The following is a 23,251-nucleotide window of genomic DNA, read 5'->3' as shown; positions in this document are numbered from 1 at the left end:
GAAAGAATGTAAGAAACAAAGAAAGAGAGAGAGAGGAAGGCAAGAAAGAAGAAAAGGACAGAAGAACAGAAAGAAGGAAGGACAGACAAACAGTTTGGGTTGCAAAGACAGAACACCCTCATGAGCTTACATTTAGAGTTCATGTGACATCCTATGAAAAAGTAGCAGTCAGATAAACAAAGGAATTTATAACAGTATTGGCAGAAGACAGGAACTTATAAAGCTGGAATGTACCCTGCAATCACATCAGGCGCTACAAACAAGGCAACACTAGAGTAATAATAAATTAAAAACAAAAACACTGGCACTGAAGGGAACTAACGAACAAATTACTTACCTTCGGTAACGATATATCTGTAAGAAACATTAGTAGTGATAGATTTCTTACCTTAGAATTACCCCCGGGCGTCAGACTGGATCCGGAAAGTTTTCGTCAGCAGTACCCCTGCACGTTGGTAGGTGGCATCGTGTGGCTCCGCGTCTGTCGTTGGCGTCGTGGTTGCTGAGATGACGCCGCGGGTGCTACTTAGACGCCGCGCACGCGGACGTCAGTTCTGTACACGACTTTCCACACAAGGAACGCAGAGCCATGCAAGATACTGACCACTGGCGTATTGAAACTAGGGCCCTGAAAGGGATGACCTTAACCCTAGAAAGCAGTTCGCAGAACGGGGAGGATGGGTGGGGCGGTAAGGAATCTATCACTACTAATGTTTCTTACAGATATATCGGTACCGAAGGTAAGTAACTTGTTCATCTGAAAGAAACACATAGTGATAGATAACCCAGCAATACCGACCCCGGTGGTGGGTCTGCGAACCAAGATTACACCAGGAAGTCCCGGAGAACAGAACGGCCAAAGAAGCCGTCGCTCCGGACTTGGCTGTCCAGGCAGTAAGGCTTAGTAAACGTGTTCAGCGAGGCCCATGTGGCTGCCTAACAAATGTCTTGCAGGGGGACACCACGTCCCAATGCAGTAGTGGCTGCAGTTGCTCTAGTGGAATGAGCACGCAGTCCCACCGGAGGCTCTTTTTTAGCCAAAGAGTAACAGGCTTTGAATACACAAGATGACCAAGCGGGAGATAGTCCTCTTGTGTACCGCCCGACCTTTCTTGGTGCCAACGAAGCCAACAAAGAGTTGGTCATCCACCCGGAACTGCTGTGTGTGGTTGAGATAAAATGAGAGTGCAAGTTTTGGGTCCAGACGGTGGAGCCTTGCTTACTCTCTGGAAGGATGCGGAGGCGGAAAGAAGGTGGAAAAGGTAATGGTCTGCCCAATGTGAAAGGCCGTAACAACTTTTGGCAAAAAGGAAGGACGGGGCCTCAGCACAACCTTGTCTGGATGGAACGACAGAAAAGGAGGCTTACAAGAAAGAGCCTGGAGCTCACTCACTCGCCTAGCGGAGGTGATGGCAACCAGGTAGGCAGTCTTCAAGGTCAAGAGATGAAGAGGACAGTTGTGAAGGAGCTCGAAAGGAGCACACATGAGATAAGTAAGAACCAGATTCAAGTCCCACTGTGGCATCACAAACGGAATAGGAGGGAAAAGGTGTGTAATATCTTTGAGAAATTTATTTTCAACCGGGTACTTGAAAAGAGATGGCTGATCAGGGAGCCGGAGAAAGGCCGAAATGGCAGAAAGATACCCTTTGATAGTGCCCAGAGCAGAGCCCTGCCGGGCTTAAGAAAGAAGGAACAAAAGGAATTCAGAAAGAGCGGCAGAAAGGGGATCCACAGCCTTTGCTGTGCACCATGCCACAATTTTGTTCCACCTGCAGGCGTATACCACCTTAGTGGAGGGACGCCTGGCTGCCAGAATGACATCACAAACTTCAGGAGGCAAGTCAAAAGGAATAAACTGCCGCCGCTCAATCTACATGCAAAGAGGTGGAGGCTGGACAGGTCCGGGTGGAGTACCGTCCCCTGCTGCTGCGACAGAAGATCCTCCCGAAGAGGCAGTCTGATCAGGGGATCGATGCTCATACTGAGTAGCTCAGGATACCAAACTCTTCAAACCCAGTCCGGGGCCACAAGGATGACTTGGGCCCGGACGCGCCTGATCTTCTTCAGCACTCTGGGCAGAAGTGGTATAGGCGGAAAAGCGTACAGCAGACCACAACTCACGACGAAAAGCATCACGAGCGAGTGCCACCTTGAAAATTCCAACCCGCAGAACTGATGACATTGCTCGTTCTCTTCGGTGGCGAATAGATCTAACCAAGGCTCTCCCCACTGCTGAAAGAGACCTTGCGCCACCTCAGAGTGAAGACGCCATTCGTGATCCATCATGCACCTGCGGCTGAGTTCGTCCGCTCAGGCGTTCAGAGAACCTGCCAGGTGTTGAACCACCAGGAAAACGTCCTGATGTTCCAGCCATGTCTAGAGGCACAGAGCCTCCTGACAGTGGGTCCACGACCCCACCCGCCTTGCTTGTTGCTGTACCACATGGCGGTGGTGTTGTCTGTGAACACCTGCACTACTCTTTCCCTTGATAGTGCAAGACGGATTGCCCGAAGCTCCAGAAGGTTGATATGGAGCTTGGACTCCGCCGGAGACCAGAGGCCTCTGATCTCTGCCTCTCCCATGTGGTCGCCCTGTCCCAGGAGGGACGCATCCGTCACCACTGTAAACTCCGGTTGGGGAAGGGAGAGAGATCTGCCGTCGACCCAAAGCCAGTCCGTGAGCCACCACTGCAACTGTCGTGCAGTGCCCTCCAAGATCTGGACGTGATCGGACAGGTTCCCCATATGCTGTGCCCACTGGAACTTCAGGTCCCGCTGCAGAGCCCGCATATGATATCTGGCATGATCGATCAGCAGGATGAAAGAGGCCAAGCAGCCTCAGGGTCATTCTGACTGAAATCCGGGACAAGGGCTGAAAGATTAAGCCCGAATATCCCAGACTCGCTGTTCGGGAGGATAGACCCGAAACTGCGCTGTGTCCAGAACCGCTCCGATGAATAGGAGCTTCTGAGAGGGAATCAGGTGCGACTTCGGCACGTTGATGGAGAACCCCAGCAAATGCAGGAGGTCGTCCGTTGTCTGGAGGTGGGAGCCCGCCTTCAACAACCAGTCGTCGAGATAGGGGAAGACTGAAACCCCTGATCTGCGCAGATGAGCTGCGACCACTGCCATCACTTTCGTGAACACCCGAGAGGCGCTGGTAAGGCCAAAAGGAAGCACGGTGAACTTAAAGTGCTCGTGGCCTACCGTGGACCGCAGGTAATGCCGGTGGCCCCGCAGGACTGGGATGTGGAAGTAAGCATCCTGCAAGTCCCGCGCTACCATCCAGTCTTGTGGATCGAGAGCAGACAAGACCTGAGCCAAAGTGAGCATCTTGAACTTCTGTTTGCGGAGGAAGCAATTGACGTTCCGGAGGTCTAGGATAGGACGCATACCCTTGTCCTTCTTTGGCACCAGAAAGTAGTGGGAATAGCAACCACTACCACCTTCTGGCATCGGAATGCGCTCTATGGCCCCCTTGGCCAAGAGGGCCGTAACTTCCTGCCGAAGAAGCACCAAGTGATTCCCCGACATGCCGTGGTACTGAGGTGGCATGGCTGGAGAGGTAGTCTCGAAGGGGAGGGAGTAGCCCCTTCAGACTATCTCTAAAACCCACCTGTCCAATGTGATGGTGCGCCAGTGGGGGAGATGATGGCGAAGCCTGCCGCCCACTGGCATTTGATGGGCCTGAAAGTTCGGACTAGGAAGGTTTGGATGCAGTGGTGGCTGGGGTGGAGGTGGACTGACCCGCCCGCTGGCCCCTTGGTCTGCCACAGCAGAACCCGTGGCCGCGCTGGGATTGTTGCTGCGCAGGCTTGTGGCTCTGTTGCGAACGCTGCAGGCGCCCCTTCCGGTGCCACGAAAGGAGCGAAAAACAGTAGACGGAGGAGGGCAGACTGCAGAGAGTCCCAAGGACTTGGCCGTAGCCTGTGAGTCCTTGAACCGCTCCAACGCGCTGTCTGCTTTGTCGCCGAAGAGGCGACGGCCATCAAAGGGCATGTTCATAAGCGTGCTTTGGACATCCCCCGAAAATCCAGTTGACTTCAACCAGGCGTGGCGTCGGATCGCCACCATCGTTGCAATCGATCTGCCCAGTGAGTCGGCGGTGTGTAGGCCGCAACGAATCATGAACTTAGCTGCGTCTCTCCCCTCTGCAACAGCCTGGGAGAGAGCTGTCCGGGCCTCCTCTGGTCACTGAGGCAGCACTTGCACCACCGTATCCCACAGCGAGTGGGAATAACGGCCCAAGAGGCATGCGGTGTTCACAGACCGCAGCGCAGAACTGGCGGAAGAAAAAATCTTCCCGAACTGATTCAGTTTCTTGGATTCCCTATCCGGTGGTGCGGAAGGGAAGGCGGTCGGGGAAGCAGAGGCTTGGATAACCAAGCTCTCAGGGGTGGGATGTTGGGAGAGGAAAATGGGGTCACCCGGAGCCGGGCGACGGCGTCAGGCCACGTTCCTATCCACAGGAGCCCCTGTGGTGGGCCTGGACCAGGTGCCCAAAAGAATGTCAGAAAATGCTTCATTGAAGGGAAGCAGCGGCTCCGCAGAAGTAGCTGCTGGCAGAGTAACTAGCACCCTCCTCCATAGCCACGGTAGAAGGAGAGAGCATGCCAAGGTCTGGTGAGGTATCCAGACCACTAGCTTCCCCCAACTCCTCTGCCCAGTCCTGTTCATACTCGCAATCAGCTGCGAGAGGGTCCTCAGACCCCTCCTAGTCCTCCCCTTCCTCCTCAGGCTGTTCTACAGGCCTAAAATAAGGAGCAGGGACATGGGGATAGAAATCCCCTAGCAGAGTTGAGAACAACATTGATCGACGCCGGGCCAACGCCACGTCCACTTCGGGGCTGAAACCGGGGTCGACGTCGTCCCGAGGAGCGGGCGACGTCGGAAGTGGTGCCGGTGGGGTCGTTATAAGGTCAACGGGCATCGACCGGGATCCAGGCCTGGATCCAGGGGGGTCCTGCGGCGCTGAGGCCGGAGGCGAGGACCCCCAGTTGGGACCGTGGGCCCGAAGGCGCACCAGTGCGTCCCGACGGCCCAAACAGGCGAGCCATGGCCGACAGGAAGTCCTGTATTTTGGCCGGAGTCACCAACGGACCTGGGAAGGGCGAGTAGGCCGGCGGCGACTGCACAGGTTCCGCTGGAGCGGCAGGCGTGCACAACCTGCACCCTCAGCCGCGTCGCGTGACCGGCGAGGGGAAGTCAGAGAACGATGACGTTTCTTTGACTTCTTGTGCTTCGCCTTATCTGACCCCGAGTGCAAAGACTTGGATCCCAAAGATCGATGGTGATGATTCCGCGCATGGTCCCTCGACCTCCCACGGGACCAGGACCTCGAACGGCGCAGAGCCGACTGCCGGGCCTCCAGCAGCTTTTGGGACTGCTCCCGCAAAGACTTCGGTGCTATGGCCCGGCAGTCGGGGCACAACTTGGGGTCGTGGTCGCGCAACAGGCGTAAAGACACTCGGTGCAGGTCCGTCACAGACATCATACGGTGACAGTCCTTGCAGGACTTAAAACCGGGCATCATAACTACACCAGGAGTCGAAGACTAGATGAAAAATAGAGACAAAAAGGCCTCAAAAAGTCAGTCAAAAATTGACTTGGGGTTCCTGCTCTTCCCGGATCTGCGCTTGCTGGCGCAGAAAAAGAAAGACCAACGTCATCTCGGCAACCACGACGCCAACGCCGGACGCGGAGCCGCACAACGCCACCTAACTATGCGCAGGGGTACTGCTGACGAAACTTTACGGATCCAGTCTGACTTCTGGGGGTAATTCTAAGGTATGTAATCTATCACTATGTGTTTCTTTCAGATATGTGTGTATGTGCTCTTTGTGAAAGGGTTAAATGCACTCAAAGTGAAGTTAGCTAGTGGCTGAAGTAGGCTGACCGACTGCCCCATGCTGTATGCTGGAGTGGGTGGAAGCAAAATGAAAAAGACACATGAACAGATCAATGGATGAACAGAGGTTGCTAAAAGCCTGTTTATGTAAATATATTATACATATAATTATAGTAAAAGCAAAAGGTCTTGACTAACGCCAGATCTAAAAAATAAAACCCAGTTGTGGGAAGTCCATGCACACTGTTTGAAAATGAGTTTCAGCAAGTATGAGCCTTTTCTTAGGACAGTGGATCATGTGGAAAGCGAGCGTGGGGGCTGGGCTGTCCACAATTAAGTGTTCTGCTTTTTTTCAAATTATGGACAAACGCTATTTGTCAACGTGTTATCAACAAACAACAGACATTTGTCCTAAATAAATGATGATATCTGCAAATTACAGACAGGTGGTCACCCTATAAGTGCTTGTCCTACTGCTCTTCAGTCCCCAGAAACTGATTGATTTTTTAAAGTTCCAAGCAAATTCAGGGCAAAAAAATAATCCCCAACCAGGGAATTCCACAGGTGGATTCTTATTGTGGCATTTGAAATCACATAAAATTGCAGCAAAGCAGTATTACCAAAGTCCCAAAGGCCTTTCTGGCATTCTGGACATATGACTGACACCTCAATTGAGATTCTGTCTTCCTCTTTCTGATCAAAGTACAAAATCGCCTCCGCCGACTATGTGCAGGACTATTAATTCAGTTAGAGTTGCAACTGGCTAACAGGATTACATAGATTCTAGGAGATGAGATACAGCCACATAAAATTATATTAAAACTGACAGAATGAAACCGCGAAGACAAAAACATTGGATGTGACTTGCAACATACAAAAGTCATCTGTTTCCACTCTCAATTTCTTCTTTCAATTCTTTGTGAAAGGAAAACCCTGTTTTTTCGCAAGAAAGTAATGATTCTTCATGAAAAGTCAGCTAAAATTTGCACAAGACAACTAGTTTCCGGTCACGTTTTCTGCAAGGGAATCCTACTTTGGGACAAATTTGCAATCAAGAAAAAAGTCTGGGAGGAGGATGGTGTTGTCACGCTGTTTCCATCTGCTCCATTCCTAACATCGCTGCAAGCTGCCGGGGGGATAGCTCCCTCGCTACTTCGTTTCACACCGTCACCTTGCGGATGCTTGACAACTCTGACGCTCCCAATGCAACGCACATCAGCTGTTCCTTTTACCACTGGGCCCTACAGTTGGTGCCCCATCAGTCGCTCCAACTCCATCACTAGCAACCTTTCTACTCAACACACATGTGCTGATATATAGTCAGTACTATGACAGCTCTGCACCTGGAGGGATAGATCCGCAGTTCACCCTGACAGGCTGGACTGGTGACTTTCCAGATGTTATTAACACTGGTTCTGGCGGCTGGAGTGCTGGGCCAACTCTTGCTATAATCAGAGTCAAACCCGGTCCCATCACATTCCACTTATGGTGATCACCATCTTCATATGTACATTTGGGTTCCACCTCGTTCTGTCCGTGAGACGTCAGTGCCATTGCTGTGTTGTCCCTGGTCTACGTAAAGCTGACTGAGTACACTGTTAAGTGTCGTTCTGTTGACTTACTTTGGCTGACTCGAAAGATCAAAAGGTGAGGGAGGGAAAGGGCAAAATTAAAAGATCAAAACAAGAACCCCCTCCCTCTGATTCCCCTATAAAAGACAAGCAGGACAACTCTACTACTCTTGAGGCATTTCTGAATAAACTCAATGATGTGCATGATATAGCCCAGAGTACTAAAACAAATACTGATCTCTTACAAGTTGAAGTATCAGGTATCCACAAAGGCCTTAAACTCAGGATGTCTAATGCAGAGGTCAGAATTGGGGTGGCGGAAGGTTGTATCTCTGCACAACACAATTTACCTTTATTAGGTCTGATACGATGATACCCTCACTCAAACGAGACATCACTAATTTGGAGGATTGCAACAGGAGCATCAATATACGCATCATTGGTCTTCTTGAAGATGTAGAGTCCAAAACCCCTCTGTGACTGATTTTCTAGAAAAATTGATTCAGTCATTCCTTGATCTCTCCTTTGGCAGAGACTTCGAACTCGAGTGTGCTCCCCGGATACTCACCCACAGACCCAAGTCTACTACATCTCCTCGAGTGCTGATCTTCAAGCCTCTTCGACAACAGCATACTGAGTAGATTTTAAGCACACATCAAGTCAGTCCAATCGAGGGGTGACACACTCTCCATTTCACAAGACTTTGTGGGGGATACGGCCACGAGGAGGAAGAGCTTCTTAGGTCTCAAGAAAAGCCTTGCAGATAGAGCGATTCAGCAGGGCTTTGTGGGGCATTCCAGGATCAGAATTGTCTTCAAAGGGCAAACACACATCTTTCTGGGACCAGCGGAATTAGTAACTTTTCTTAACAATACCTCTGAATCACAGATGTAGAAGAATATGTATAAACCTGGCTGTTTTGGACTGTAGGGGCTTTGAGGTTAGGTTCTACTTTGCCCTAGGGCTTGGTGAGTATGCTGTCTGTACCACCCGCACACTGATACATGTGGCATACGGAGGCTGTGCTCTCCTATTATACGGCCCTCTCCTCTGCTCTGGTTTGATTACCCCTATGACGTTTGGCCATTTAAATCTACTAGCGTTCAACAGATTGATATAGTGCTGTTATATTGTTATGTTATGTTACATGAATTTATTACGCGCACAGCTACTCAAGAGTGTCCCGGCGCAAGTCTAGTGGGGTGCCATAGTGGACTTCAGATAAAAAAGCCACTGGATCCTGAATAGTACGCAGAGCCAGCGGGAGAGCATTCCAAGCAGTAGTTGCCTTCACTGAAAAGGAGCCACCCCCTATCCTCTGCAGCTTAAAGCGTGGGACTCGGGCAAGGTATAGAGCGCAAAGAGTGCGCAGGGGCATAAAAAGGCACCCGCCTCTGTAGGTAAAAAGGCCCGCATCCCTGAAGAGCGCGATAGGCCATAATCAATCATTTAAATTTCCCTCTGGCTGCTAGCGGCAGCCAGTGATATAGACGCAGCTGGTTCTGTACACTGTCCCTGGCTGACAGCCCCAACAGCAGTCTGGCTGCGGTGTTCTGGACCACCTGTAGCTTCTTCAATAGATAGCCCGGGATGCCAGCAAAGAGGGCATTGGCATAATCCAGCCAAGACATAATCAGCGCGCATGTAATTGTTTGTCTCGCTGCTGCTGGCAGAAGGGAAAAAAAAAGCTTCTAAAGGATTTAAGCAGGCCGAAGCAGCCACCAGCCAGCTTCTTAATGTGTGCCGCAAAAGAAAGCTGTTCATCAAACCAGACCCCAAGGGTTTTTGACGGTTTCCCCGAGGAGGTCGGACATGGGTAGTCGGGAGGCCAGAGCTGCTCTCGGAAATTCGGAGGAAAAGTGCCAAATAGCAGAATCTCCGATTTCCCTTCATTGCATTTGCGCTGTGCATCCGCCATCCAGTTAAAAACTGAGGCTAGGCAATGTTGGGCCTGAGATACAAAGCCCACCCCTTTATCCCAGGTGAAGAGCAACTGGGTGTCATCTGCATATGCCATCACCTTAGCCCCCAACTCCTCTGCTAAATATATCAGAGGAGTCATATAGATGTTGAATAGAAGGGGGCTAAGGGCAGACCCCTGTGGGACACCCGTTGAAACCCCCTGAGGGGAGGAGGAAAAGGGTGGAATCCAGAACTGCTCCGTCCGAGCTTCCAAAAAGAGCGAAGCCATTCCCACACAGCACCTGACAGCCCAATCCTGGCCAGACGAGACAGAAGCAATGGATGCGGGACCGTTTCGAACGTGGCCGAGAGGTCGAGCAAGATAAGCGCTGACCTTCTGCCCGCATCCAGACTGTGGAAATTTAGCTTGCAAACTGAACATTATCTGCGCCATCTTGCCTCTCCCCAGCGCCACGCACAGCGAATGCACGGCCGCCATTTTGGGCACCCCACTCTCTCCCCGCTCATTCTCGATCGCCAGCGCTTTCCCCTGGCGCCGCGAGCATCCCCCGCGCGCCGGCCGCCCCCGCTCTCTCATACACGGGCCATAAACCCTCTCCTTCTGCGCGACCCTGCTACGGAACCACATCCGACCGACATCCCATACATGGTCGTGCCTCTCCTTTGATAACCCCCTTCCTCTGCGCCCCATTGTCCGAACTGGTCCCAGGCCATCACCTAGCCCTGCGGATGCAGTTTATTGCCCCTACTGTAAGGGAAACACCCCACATCAAAGGGATTACAGTAGATCAAAGCCCCTACCCCCTGAGACCCGACCGGTCACACACACCCCCGGGAATTGGCGGAATACCCTGCTGCGCGATAGCCATCTCCTACTGCGGGTAAGGTGGGAACTTCTACTGTAGCTATGTGTGGGATCGGATCTGAGCCGGGGCTTCAGGGGATGTTCTCTCATGCATCAAGGGAATCTCAAGAATGTACTATGTGTAATAAAGCAATAAACCTGTGTATAAGAGACCAGGTCTCAGGGATGCAGTTAGAGCACCTCGTGACGATACCTTGCTGTCTGATCTGATGTGTTCTGCTCCGACGGAATAAAACTTTGTTTCCTGCCTTCCAGTCTCCGGCGCCTGCCTCTTTCATTGGTAAATTATCGAGTGGTATGAGAGGCGATTACCGCCGGGCAATACTTGAAAGGTTATCGACTGAAACTGCCGCTACCATTTAACAAGACAGTCCCGCATAGCCTCTGCCACCTCAACCAGCACTGTTTCAGTGCTATGTGACGACCAGAACCCAGACTGCGTTGGATGTAAAAGAGCCACCTTCTCCACAAAGTCGGTCAGCTGTTTATTTACAACCTTTTCACATACCTTTGCTAATGCAGGGAGGAGAGAGATAGGTCGATAGTTCCCTGGGCAAAGGGGGTCTAATGATTGCTTTTTAAGAAGAGGCCGAATCTTAGCCTCCTTCCAGGACAGGGGAACCACCGCTTCCTGCAGGGAAAGACTGATAATGGCGGTCACTTCTACATTAACCGCCTCAGCGACCGCTGCCAACGTCCTAGCCGGACACGGGTCAGACGGAGAGCCTGATTTAAAAAGCCTTAAGAATTTTAAGACATTCTTGTGGGGCGGATGGCCTAAATTCAGACAATAAGCATCCAGTGCCTCCTAAAGGGCCTACCAGAGCATCCTCTGCGTGGCCAAACCAAGGAATGAAGGTTGCTTGAATTCCTAGGATCTTATCTCTAAAAGATCGAGAAAGAGTGTCACACCAGGAGGGTGAAGATGGCATTACACTAGCTTGTGCCACGGGAGACATAAAACTCTGGACAATCGCGTAGATTTCTCTAGCGTTATTGTTGGCAGCTTCAATACGGGTTGAATAGAATTGCCCTTTAGCCCGCTTAATCGAAGCATAGTAGGACTTCTGCTTATCTCTAAGCTTCCTCTTGTCCGCTGAGCAATATCCACCCCTCCTCCATATCCGTTTGAGGATTTTACACTCATGTTTCAGGCCTTTAAGCATAGAATTGAACCAGGGTTTAGACGGTGATTCTCTAGCCAGTCTATTCGAACGGAGAGGGGCCACTGTCGTCACTGCCGACGAGACCCAGCTAGAGAACTCCGCCACCTGAGCGTCGACCTCTACAACCAGTCTTGGTTTAGAAGCTTCCAACACTGTGTTGAGTACAGATGGATCAACTTACCCAAAATGTGATTTATAGCTTGGATATGCCGAGGGCTCAGCTCTAGACAGTTCCCAAGAAAAATAGGTTATGTAATGATCCGACCAGGTAACCGGACTGGGCTCCACCACTTGAATCGGAAAATTGGTGCAAATGGGATCATGAATATGTCCAGCCTGGTGTGTAGGAAGGCTGACAAGGTTGATTAAGCTGGGCAAAAAGCAGCCCATCAAGCAGATCCTGGGTGTTCTTGCTATCTGTCTGATCCAGATGTATGTTCAAATCCCCAAGGATCAAAAATATTGCATCTAAGATGCTTTTAGTGGTTGCAGATTTCAAAGACCAGGACATGCCTGTACTCCATGAAACATAGGTGTTCTTTGATTTGTTATTGGTACATCGTTAATAATGTTTTGTACATTAAACCCACGTGATATTCTCGGGCCCATTGCCCTATCTTATTTGCAATATGGTTCTGTTCTGTTGTAATATGTTTTAGCTTTATTCTATAGTTGTGGGCCTCCACTTGTGAATGCCTTCCATGCTCTTTTGGGGCAAATTTTAAACTCATGTTCTGGGTCACAATGCCTCCTTACTGACTATTCTAATTGTCTTTATTTTTGTTTTTTATTGCCGCATTGACATTTTAAGTCTATGTCACCATGTTCCTACTATTCCCAGGTCTATCCACCCCTATTAATGTTTAAATAGCTCATTGTACAACAAGCCTTCCTCGGAAACTGGAGTCTCTTGTGGTATGGGCTTTTGTGACTGTCGACCTGAGAGGTCTGTTCATGGTTCTCGTGATGGGCATAGCAATGTTAGTGTGTTGGTTAGTGATCTCAAAGTGTGGGATGGCTTCTCCTCTTCCTAGACTGTTTATTGCATGACCATGTGATGTGGCCCAAGGAGCTACTACACTACTGTTTTTCTGAGTGTTGATGATGTTTGCAGATTGTTAATTACAGCTGTTAATGTTCACTATGTTCCCTTTACCAGTGGGTCTAGTTACGCTATATAATATGTTTTGATCGGCGAACCCGATGTTTACACACATCCCGGTCGTCTAGCTGGTTTATTAGCTGTCTCATTTTGCATGTGGCAGTATGGAGGGCTCCCGCTCTCCCCCAACTTGCGTGTGTGCTCCACTGTCTTCTCCGCCTCTTTGAGGCATCTCTCCCATAATTTTGGGAATTTTCCTGTTACATTGTTTAACCCTCCCCCTTTTTTTATTTTTGAACTTTTTCTTTTCTAGAGCCATGTTTCTTCCTACAGTGCATTATCATCTGTGATCGTTGGGCGCACCACGCTTACTCCTTTTACCAAACAACTCATTGTAGCCTTAGATGATTGACTTATGTCTACAATGAAAGCAAATTTGCTTAATATGAAAGGGTTCAACCACCCAGTGAAGCGCAGGAAGGTCTTGGACTACTGTTACTGCCTGAATAGGCACATAGTTTTTCTACAGGAAACAAAGATTGGCCATAAAGAAGCACTTTCTATGCCTAATGGCTGGGTGCATATTTTACCCTATTCCAAGGCAATATCTGAAACATTGGGGTGGTTACACTGATTTCTAGTAAATGTGGTCTATAAATAATTACCCCAGAAGAGGATGGCAGTGGCAGGTGGCTGATTACCCGACTCCAAAAAGGAGATGTGAAGGTATTTGCAATAAACATATATGCCTGAGCGTTGACGACCCTGTCTTTTAGTCCAAATAGGCGGCCAAACTGGTGCTGCTCCCCACGAATGCCCATATGATTCTGGGAGAGAATTTTAACTTACCAGTGGACACTATCTTAGATAGAAATTCAGCTTTAAAATATAGAATTCCAAAAGTCCACAAAGCAATGCGCTCACTTTGTACTTTGCATGGCTTGGTGGATGTATGGAGGTTACATGATCCTACCGGCAATTCTTCACTTTCTTCTCCCAGAATTGATTATATATTACTCAACAAGGAAGTATTGGTGGGCACTCTGACTTCTTCCACTGACTCTATCATCATTCCTGACCACGCAGCCGTCTCTGTCTTTTAGGCCCTTGTCACCTCTATCCAAAGCTTGTTCATTTCGCATGAACACTAAAATTCTGGAGACTGAATCTCATGTAATGGTACTAAGTAAGGAGTTAACATTGTTTCTTAAGGATAATACATCTTCGGTCTCTTCTCCAGTTATTCAATGGGCTGTGAAGGATGGAGGATTGATTTGTCGGGGTTGAGAGTGAGTCCGAGGTCGTTGAATAGGTGTAAGCAGGCTTTTGTGGATGCTTCCTCCAACTGGTGAGTATCTGCCTTGCCCAACCAGTCATCTAGCTACAGAAAGACTTGATGGCGCAGCTGTCTGAGGTAAGCTGCGAAGGGTGCCGGACATTTTGTAAAAATGCGCAGGCCGATTTGAGACCAAATGGTAACACCCAAAATTGAAAGTAGCTGCCAGCTACTGTGAACCTGAGGAACTTTCCGTTTTTTGGATGGATGGGTACATGAAAGTAGGCATCTTGGACATCCAGGAAGGACATGTAATCTCTGTCGTTGAGGAGCTGCAATATGTCTTGGAACGAGATCATCCGATAGGATTGCTTCTTGAGAAATTTGTTAAGCTCCCTTAAATCGAGAATTGGTCTCCACTGCTTTGACTTCTTGCGTATCAAGAAGAAATGGGAGTAGAATCCTTTTCTTTTCTGAAAGAGCGGGGAATTCTTTCTATTGCCCGCTTTTTAGCATCATTTTTATTTGTGGTCAGAGAATGGGTAAATGTTTATGATTGTGTGGTTGAGGTGGAGTTGGAAGAGGAATATGAATAAATTATAACAGGTGACCAAATTGGATGAGGTCTAAAACCCATTGATCAGTTGTAATTTGTCTTCAACGATGTAAGTATTTGGTAATTCTCACTGGTACCTTGGGCAGAATGGAGAGTGAAGTAGCTGACACTTGGCAGAAGTCATTGCCTACGGTTAGTGTCTTTGTTCTGTCGTCCTGATTTTCCTCTGAGGGAAGGCGGGGATATGCCTCTGACGGCGGCTGCTGCTGCTGATACTGCAAGCGGAATTGCTGTCTGTTGGAGGAGTATTCTGGATAACGGTATTGCTGATATTTTCTGCTAAAGGAAGGCAGACCTCCTCCTCTGGCGCCCCGAAAGGGTACATTTTGATACTGTAACGTGCCCAAAGATCTGTCCGTGTCGGTCTCTGTTTTGATTGTTTTTAGGGTCTCATCAACATAGTTTCCAAACAAAGCCTCCCCATCTTATGGTAGATCTTTGTTTGGCCTTCCGACCGGAAATTGGTGGCCTTGAGCCATCCTTGATAGCGTAGGACCACCACACCTGCAAGCTGTCTAAAGCCTGTAGAGGCAATATCCATGGCACAGTCAATTAATTTGGATGAGGAACGTTGGCCTTCTAGTAACACCTCCTTTGCCTCTCCTCGAACCTGCTCTGGAAGTTGGTTGATAAATGGGGCTATATCGAACTACATTTGGCCGTCATAGCATTCAAGGAGGGCTAGAGAATTGGCAGCTCATATTGTAAGGGCTGACATAGATGAAAATCATTTGCCGATGTTATCTAAACCCCACTAAACAACAAGAGAGAGAGGGATTTTTAAGGAGCACTCTTATCCCCCTGGCAATATAATCCAAACAACAAAAGAGTGTGCCTTCTTAAAAGAAGAGCAGAGCGAGCAAGAAGAATCAGATTTGATTCTTTAGAAAGCCCTCACTCACCAACCTAGTTGGTGACATGCTTCATCATTGGGCCCCACCAGGAAGGTCCAGTACCTTCCCGGTGTGCTTCAACACCAGAATTACTGCGGAGCTGGTTCGCTTTGTATAGTGTGCAAGTGAGAGTGGTGTGAGTTAAAAGTGTCTAGGTTGTATCCAGAAAATTTTGTATTCGATGGCCAACGGTTAAAAAATGGAGTGAGCGGACCCTCTGAAACCGGACCCCGTCACGGAGTCCGGTTTCAGGGGGTCCTACCAGGTACCGAGCGGGTGCCTGGCTTTGCTGACGGTGTGCCTACTAGCCAACACTCCCCTTCCGAGACCCATTGGGTGATTAGTGATCACTCTGCATAAAACTGCTGGGTTCCTAGAAAGAATCAGGTACCCACATGAATAACAGGTCTGAATATTTTTTCCTGTTTCTTTTTCACACATTTGACCTCCTGGTTAGGATGAGCCATAGCGCACTCATACCGCCGAGGTCGACACACTGGTCCTGACGAATGCCTAGCTAGTTGCAACATATAGGCAGAAACATGTTGACCACCTATAGTGAGACATAGCTGAACTATCTATCCAGCATCCATCGCTCACTCCATTTTTTAACCGTGCCGGGTTGGCCATCGAATACAAAATTTTCTGGACACAACCTAGACACTTTTAACTCACACCACTCTCGCTTGCACACTATACAAAACGAACCAGCTCCGCAGTAATTCTGGCGTTGAAGCACACCGGGAAGGTACTCGACCTTCCTGGTGGGGCCCGATGATGAAGCATGTCACCAACTAGGTTGGTGAGTGAGGGCTTTCTAAAGAATCAAATCTGATTCTTCTTGCTCGCTCTGCTCTTCTTCTAAGAAGGCACACTCTTTTGTTGTTTGGATGATGTTATCTAAACGCCTACCATCTTCGTCTGGAGGCGCTGTAAAGGGTGTAGAAAGATTTTGTGATCTTCATTGTGTCGCATGGGGAATGACTGGGTCCGGCTTAGGTTCACCCTGGAGGCTAGCAGGTGCATCCTCCGGAGCCTTATATTTCTTGTCTAATTTGAACAATACTGCAGGTACTGTTGCAGGGTTGCACATAATCTTTATGCCCTGTCACATACATAGTCAATGATGGGTATGGCATTTACTATCTTGCGATAGAGCTCCCTAAAATCATACAGGAAACAATCCTCTTGCGTAGCAGACATGGCAAGTCAAAACAAGTTGCTGCTCTTTCTAGAAGGCAATGGAAACCTCCTATATCCTCAGGAGGTGTGTCAATAACATGACGTGACAGAGATGCTGGCGTCGGCAGGATATAGTCATCCCATTCCTCATTGTGGCCCAGAAACTCAACCTCTTCTTTGTCGTCATAAGATGAGGGTGCATCACCTTAGGGTAGCACAGATGGAGATCTGGGTACTGGGGGAGGAGGAGGCAGAGTGATAGCTGGCTGAGAAGTGACAGACAGAGAAGGTACAGAGGTTACCATAACAGGAGCTTGTTGACTTGGTGCAGAGGCCGGAGGGAAGCAAGCTTTGTAATCTGATAACATGGCCTGTAAATCTGTCAGAAGAGTGGATGGCACACATTCCATATCTTGTTGGTACCGCTGATGATGATAGTCCTACGAGTAGTAGTTCTGTTTAATAATATTCCCCCTCATCTGAGTAATCCTGGCATTTTACTTGAAGCTTTCTGAGCTGCTCCATAAAGGCTGTCTTTCTGGGAGTCTTCCTGATCGAGGAGGTGTGAAGGAAGCAGTGAGGACACCTTACTTGGGGAGGTAAGTGACAGTGTAAATGGTTTCTTATCTTTTTAATCCGGGTCGTCAACTATGTCGTTGAAGATGAAAGAGCCAATGTAGGCAGTCTGGCGATCGTTGGCAGTGGGGTCGTCGACTGGTTAGGCTCTGTATACGAGAGGAAGCTGTGGTCAAAGGGTCCATCGACAGTTTCTGTGTTGTCGACGGTGGGGGTGTCGATGAGCGCTCTGTTGATAGAAGGATTGCCGTTGACTACGGCGTAATGGAAATCTGTATGTTTATTGTCGACTTCACTGGAGCTGAAGCCGCAAATGAAAGCGTCCTCAGCGATGCCCCCACTGACACCGTGATGGTGTTAACTGTAGACGCCATTGAGGATGTTGAGGAAGGCATCATCAGTGTCTTAATCGAGGGAGAGGGTGTGGGCGAGCCATCAGTAGGCAGTGCTGATGCCGTTTTTTTGAAAATGTGCTTCACCACAAGGGGAGGCGCTGGGGGCGCTGAAGTAGGCTTTTGAAGAGAAGTCTGGCCTCTTTTTCTCCTTTAGATGTAGGCAAGACAGAACTGTGAGGCGATTTGAATGTGTTTCTGTGTCTATGAGCACCCTCAGAAGTCCTTTTGATGCCTTTTTAGGTGGTAGTAGAGAGGTATGAGACAATGTCTCTTCTCTAGGTCTCTTAACGTGTTTTAGAAGAGGACATAGAAGAGGTGTCGCTTTCAGCATCAGAGAGACGTCTCAGGATTTGAGTTTTTACAACCAGAGAAGAAGACGTCCTTCTCTATCCTTTACGGTCTTATTAGAAAACATGCGAAATACCTTGCAGTCACTAGTGTTGTGTTCTGGATAGAGACAGCAGATATCATCTTTATGAGGGTCATCAGTGTGGAGCCTCTTCTTCTTACAGGTGCCACAGGATCAGAAGAGCCCCTTTTTTGTGTCTCTGGCATGGTGGAAACCAGTTTGAAGCAGCAAAAGACTAAGAGTAAGTAGTTGAAGAACGAAACCACTGAAGTAAAGTAGAAAATGCTGCGAAAATTTCTTTGGAGAGTTGTGATTGAAGAAAACTGAGCAGAGCTCAGTGGAGACTCCCTAGCACGACGTGCGGTAGAAAATCTGAGACTCTGCAGCTTCTCTCAGGAAGGTTCCAAAGGGCGGTATCATGTGATAGGTTGACTTTTAAGTTTGATACTTTTATATTAAGGACAGTGATATGTTACTAAACAAAAGAGCCTCAGGCCTCAATGTTGTATGTCTATTGTGACATCGCTTTTATAAGGTACCGGGGACTTGAATCCCGACGACAGGGAATGATTCAAGCCTGTGAATCTATGAAAGTTCCAATACCGGAGTAACATCTCTTTTGCAAGCCCCTGCAGCAACAGTTGTAGAAGCTATCTTTCTTATGCGATACCAAATGCAATACGCTTCTAGACCATGCTAAGTTGACATGAGAATCATGGCACAAGATGCTTGTACTTTTCCTTACCCTTAGAGACACGGCTTTAGTAACGCAAGGCTTGCTTAGAAAACATATACGTGGCAAAAGAAGATGCTCGCTTACACAATTAATGTTCTAGCATATCACATTTCGCAATATTACCGGGCACTGTTATTGTGTTGCAATAGTTATTTGGAAAGGACCAGAATAGATATCTTACAGTAGAGTGGAAAGTTCCAAAAGCTGCCTACTTGGGACACGTGGTCCGCAACAGTAGACTTAGGACCTTAAATGGTAAAATCACATTGTAGGCCCATAATTATTGGACAAATGAATTGTGCTTAAGTTGTGCTACATATGATATGATGCTGCATCCTTTGCGGTTTGGGCCTATATAAACTATCACAAACGTCACATCGTCAGACATTTAGTATCTATGCTGTCTGTCTCTGTTCCACACGTATTTTGTATTATTTGTTGGTCTCCAATAAATTCTGCTATCTTGTGTGCAGACAGAGAACTGTACTTGTGGTATTATTTCTTTTTTCTATTTCAGCATCCACACAGCCATAGCTCTGGACGCAGAGAAGACCTTTGTTAAGATGACCTGGCCCTTCCTTGAGGCCATACTAACCAGGTGCTGCCTAGGGGATGACTATATTGAAATGGCCATGGCCTTGTATGCCAAACCTACCGCAAGAGTCAGGGTCAACGGAGAACTATACTCCCCAGTTCCTCTCCGACAGGGCACCCATCAAGGCTGCCGACTCTCACCACTGCTCTTTTTGTTGGCTGTTGACCCTTTGATTCTGATGTTGAATCTATCCACAGACATTGAGGGGATAACCTTTGGTGATGTGCTTTACAAGACAGCTACTTACACAGATGATATTTTCATCTTATTTGAAAAACTAGACACGGCTGTTCCTACCATTCTGGATATAATTAATGAGTTTTACGTTTTTTGAGGATATTTTTTGAATAGGGACAAGACGGAGGTTATGCCTCTCAATGTTTATTACACCCCCTCCTCTCTAGGGATCTCTCAAATTCAGTGGAAATCTACATTTAATAACTATTTGGGTATATGGTTTTGTAACAACAAGGTCAAATCCATCTCACAGAATGAGAGCAAAACAATCAATACGATAAAAGACCTCTTGTCAGCCTGGTCCTCGAAATTTATATCATGGTGGGGTAGATTGGAAACTCTAAAGATGATGGTGACGCCCTTAGTTAACTTCCTATCAAGTATGCTACCAATCTGCTTATCCACTTTGTTCTTCTCAAAAATAGACAAACTGTGCTCTGAGTTTCTTTGATGTAACAAAAGGACCAGAATGAGTTTCAAGAAGCTCAGGTATCTCATAAGTACAGGTGTATGTAATCTCCCAGATCGGTTCAACTATCAAACGGCATTACTAGCTACTCAAGGTGTATGTTGGTTGGAACCAGGCGGGCAACTAGAGCCAAATTTCGGGGGGGGGCTGAAAAAGATTTTGGGGGGGCTAAGTCTTCCAGCCATAGGCAGAGTGGCTGTAAGAAGGGGTGAAAACACAACAAAAGCCTCATTAACGATTAAATGGTCTTTTAAAGACCTGTGAAGTACTCGGGTGCGGCTGCAATTAAACGGACGCCAGCCCGCGAGGCTATCTCAGCCAGGCTGACACAAATGACGGGGGGGCTGAAGCCCGGTGAGCCCAATGGGTGTTGTGCGCCTGGTTGGAACTGAACCCAGTAGGTGCCTGGCATTGGCTTAGAATTGAAAAACACATTAGCTACCTATTCCAATTAATGCCGAATTTGACTACGTCGCACCACAGTTTTGCCCACTCCCAGATCATTTTAAAAGATACAATTAAAGCCCTATAACTAATAGATAAACTTCTGGCCTCCAATATTAATAAATCCTATTCCACCTCCTTATGGATTAATGAAAGGCTATTGACGTCTAGTCCTTTGGTGTCTCGAGTAGATTGGGCCAAAAAGGGCATTATCTTTACCGTGGATCTATATACCAGAATAGGGAGCCACTGTCATTTGCTGCTGTCCAGGGGAAGTACTCATTACCCAACTTGGTTTTTTACAGCTTTCTGAAGCTCTAGTCTAGAATCTCTAAATTAGGCCCCTACATACCACTCTCTACCCTCCAGCGTATCCAACCAGGTGGGCATGTAGCCTCCAAGCTTCTTTATAAATTACTATGTAGGGTTCTGCCCATGCTGAATTCTCCCTGTGCAATAAATGGTCCAGGTACTTCAGTAATAAAGGTATTACTCCTCCCTCTGAAGACACTTAGAGTAAGATTGGGTCCCTCCTGCTCCACGGGATACGTACCCCTTCGTGGCTACAAACTAAATTCTTAATTGTTCACTCAGTCTACTGGACCTCTAATAAACTTTTTAAACTAAAACTGAGGGATACTGACACTTGCTGGTCATGCGGAATAGCGTGTGGTGACTTGGAACATATGTCCTTTTCATGTCCTCGCCTCATATACTGGTACAACTTCGCAGCCCAATTAAGTAAAATATTTGGAATAACTGTCTCGTTGGATTTTCCACCTATCGGGATCGGACCACATGCAGCTGGGAATCCACCCCAGCTTACAGACAACAATTCCATTCTCTTTGATTTGTTGACCACCGTTGCGCTTAAAGTTATCCTACTAGACTGATAAGACTTCAAACATGTTTCTTTTCATACTTGGTGGGCTTGGGTCACACACCTTAGAAGCACACACATGGCCCAATCTCACCACTGTAGCATCCCAACCGTGTCTAGGCTCACTGATCCATACACTCCTTCATTAATAAGACATAACAGTGGGCCCGTGGCTTGGCGCCCAGTACCCGTCATCATGGGTGGACGAGGTCCGTCGGCAGCGCTGCCGCCTCTGGTGCAGGAAACCAGGGTTCGAGCCTCGAGGTCGCGTCCACGTCCTGTGATTCTGGGCAAATCACTTAATCTCCCCGTGAATGTGTAATGTAAATACGGTGCTATGTGAATACCTTCGAGTCGAGTTCGCGCTATATAAATATGCAAAAAATAAAATAAATAAAAATAAAAATACTTGGTTATCTTTCCCTTCTGCGGTGTACCCTCTTGGATACCCTTTCCCAACGTTCCCTCTCACTCTATTCTACTCTCTCTTTCTACCTCACACCCCTTGAATCCCACTGCACGTTTTGTTTCCTTTATCTCCAAACACAGTTCTGTGATTTCGAAGCTGCACCTGAGTATTACCTATTAGAGGACAAGAACGGATGAATAAACATTTGCCTTTTTACTTAGCTGTAGTTTATGGTTTGACTTTATAGTCATTAAGAGTTGTTTAATAAGATGTCACCCTATAACTGTTAATCTCATAACTTTATGTTTAATATCGCATCAATATGCATGAACACCGGATAACAATTGTTTTTGCTACAATGTGCTTTGGGAGCTCTTCCCTTTTCCTGTACTGTTTAAAAATATTAATAAAATATTAATAAAGAACAAAATATAAGGAGCAAGGAGTAAGGAATCAAATTCTGCCGTGGTCTCGAATGGAGCGCAGTGCGGCCGGAGTTAGAAATGACCTATCGATTTACAATAACAATTAACCGCTACTTCTACTCGCACTTTAATTGCCTTCTTTGTAAATCTACACCAATCAACAAGGTTTGGATAAAAAGATGTCTTGCATTAGTACAGAACGTCATTATTTTAGGGTACATGCGTGTGTTTCCTGCTCATAATTTGAAATAAAAACCCGAGCATGCATTCTGCTGCGGAATCCTATAAGGTGAACTAAAATCCCAATGAATAATAATCAAACACCATTAAAGAGCGTATTCGATATGTTCTATGCGTATGCTACCGACTCAGGGCTCAATGGACGGTGGGGGGCAAAACAACATCTTCGAATTCACAGTGAGCCTCACTAATGCATGGCGGTACACCAATTCCCGTACCTTTGAGCATTTTTCCAATACTTCTTCTTTAAACTGCTGGAAACCTTGCTGGACCGCTGGCTGGTTGAGAGCGAATGATAAGAAGTGGGTAAAGGGCTCCCTCTTGCGGAATGTATCAGCGATGACCTCAATTCGGGTGCGGGCAGAAATGACTCCATTGCGCTGCTGTCCTGTTATTACTGAGGGCAAAACAGAAGAGGCTGGTTAAAAGCGACGACGGGCAACGGAATGTGAGAATACAAAATTAGCCAGTAACGAAGCAATGGCATTCAGAATCAGATAACAAAAAATCATACGTTGAAGGCTTCCTACCAACGTGTCTGAATCCTTGAATACTTTTGTATGTTATATGTAGGGCGCATGTCTATCTCGTGCCTGTAATGGCAAATACTGAATTTCTGCCAATTAATGGAACTCTAATGTCACAGTGAAAGCCATAAAGCAGGGCAAGATAAAAAATGGAAAACATAACTTAATCAAAACTTCTTGCACTACTGGGGCCCGATTCAGGACGCTTTTTATGGTCGTAAATGACACTTAAAAGCAGACAGTTACAGAAATAAAGTGCTACACCTACAAAAAACACAGCGGGTTTTGCACCAAGGGAAATGGCACCATTGTATAGCTAGGTGCACACATACAAATTGACACCCTTTTCTAGGCTGCCACGTGCAAGTAAAACATTTTGGTGAAATCTAAAAAGTGGGGCACGTTTTGACAAACTTAAGCAGTAAATTATGACTATTCATTCGGGCCCTTTGGATTCTCTACGACTATTCGGGAATTTCTGTTTAAGGGTTGTTTTGAAATGTAAGCCCAAGGGACTTCATTAAC

General features: G+C 47.5%; 1 protein-coding gene across 2 annotated transcripts in view; it reads right to left on the bottom strand.

Moving 5' to 3' along the window:
- The window catches only part of ASCC1 (activating signal cointegrator 1 complex subunit 1), a 727,350-nt gene that overhangs the window by 493,556 nt on the left and 210,543 nt on the right, over positions 1 to 23,251 (bottom strand). For both annotated transcript variants that reach the window (XM_085603842.1, XM_085603843.1), the window contains one exon: positions 22,418 to 22,596. In XM_085603842.1, coding sequence (XP_085459968.1) covers positions 22,418 to 22,596 — 179 coding nt within the window. The remainder of the gene's footprint in view (positions 1 to 22,417; positions 22,597 to 23,251) is intronic.

This window comes from Triturus cristatus, chromosome 1_2 (genome assembly GCF_964204655.1).
Source record: "Triturus cristatus chromosome 1_2, aTriCri1.1, whole genome shotgun sequence".
Taxonomy (NCBI): domain Eukaryota; kingdom Metazoa; phylum Chordata; class Amphibia; order Caudata; family Salamandridae; genus Triturus; species Triturus cristatus.
This window is presented reverse-complemented; position numbering and strand designations above follow the sequence as displayed.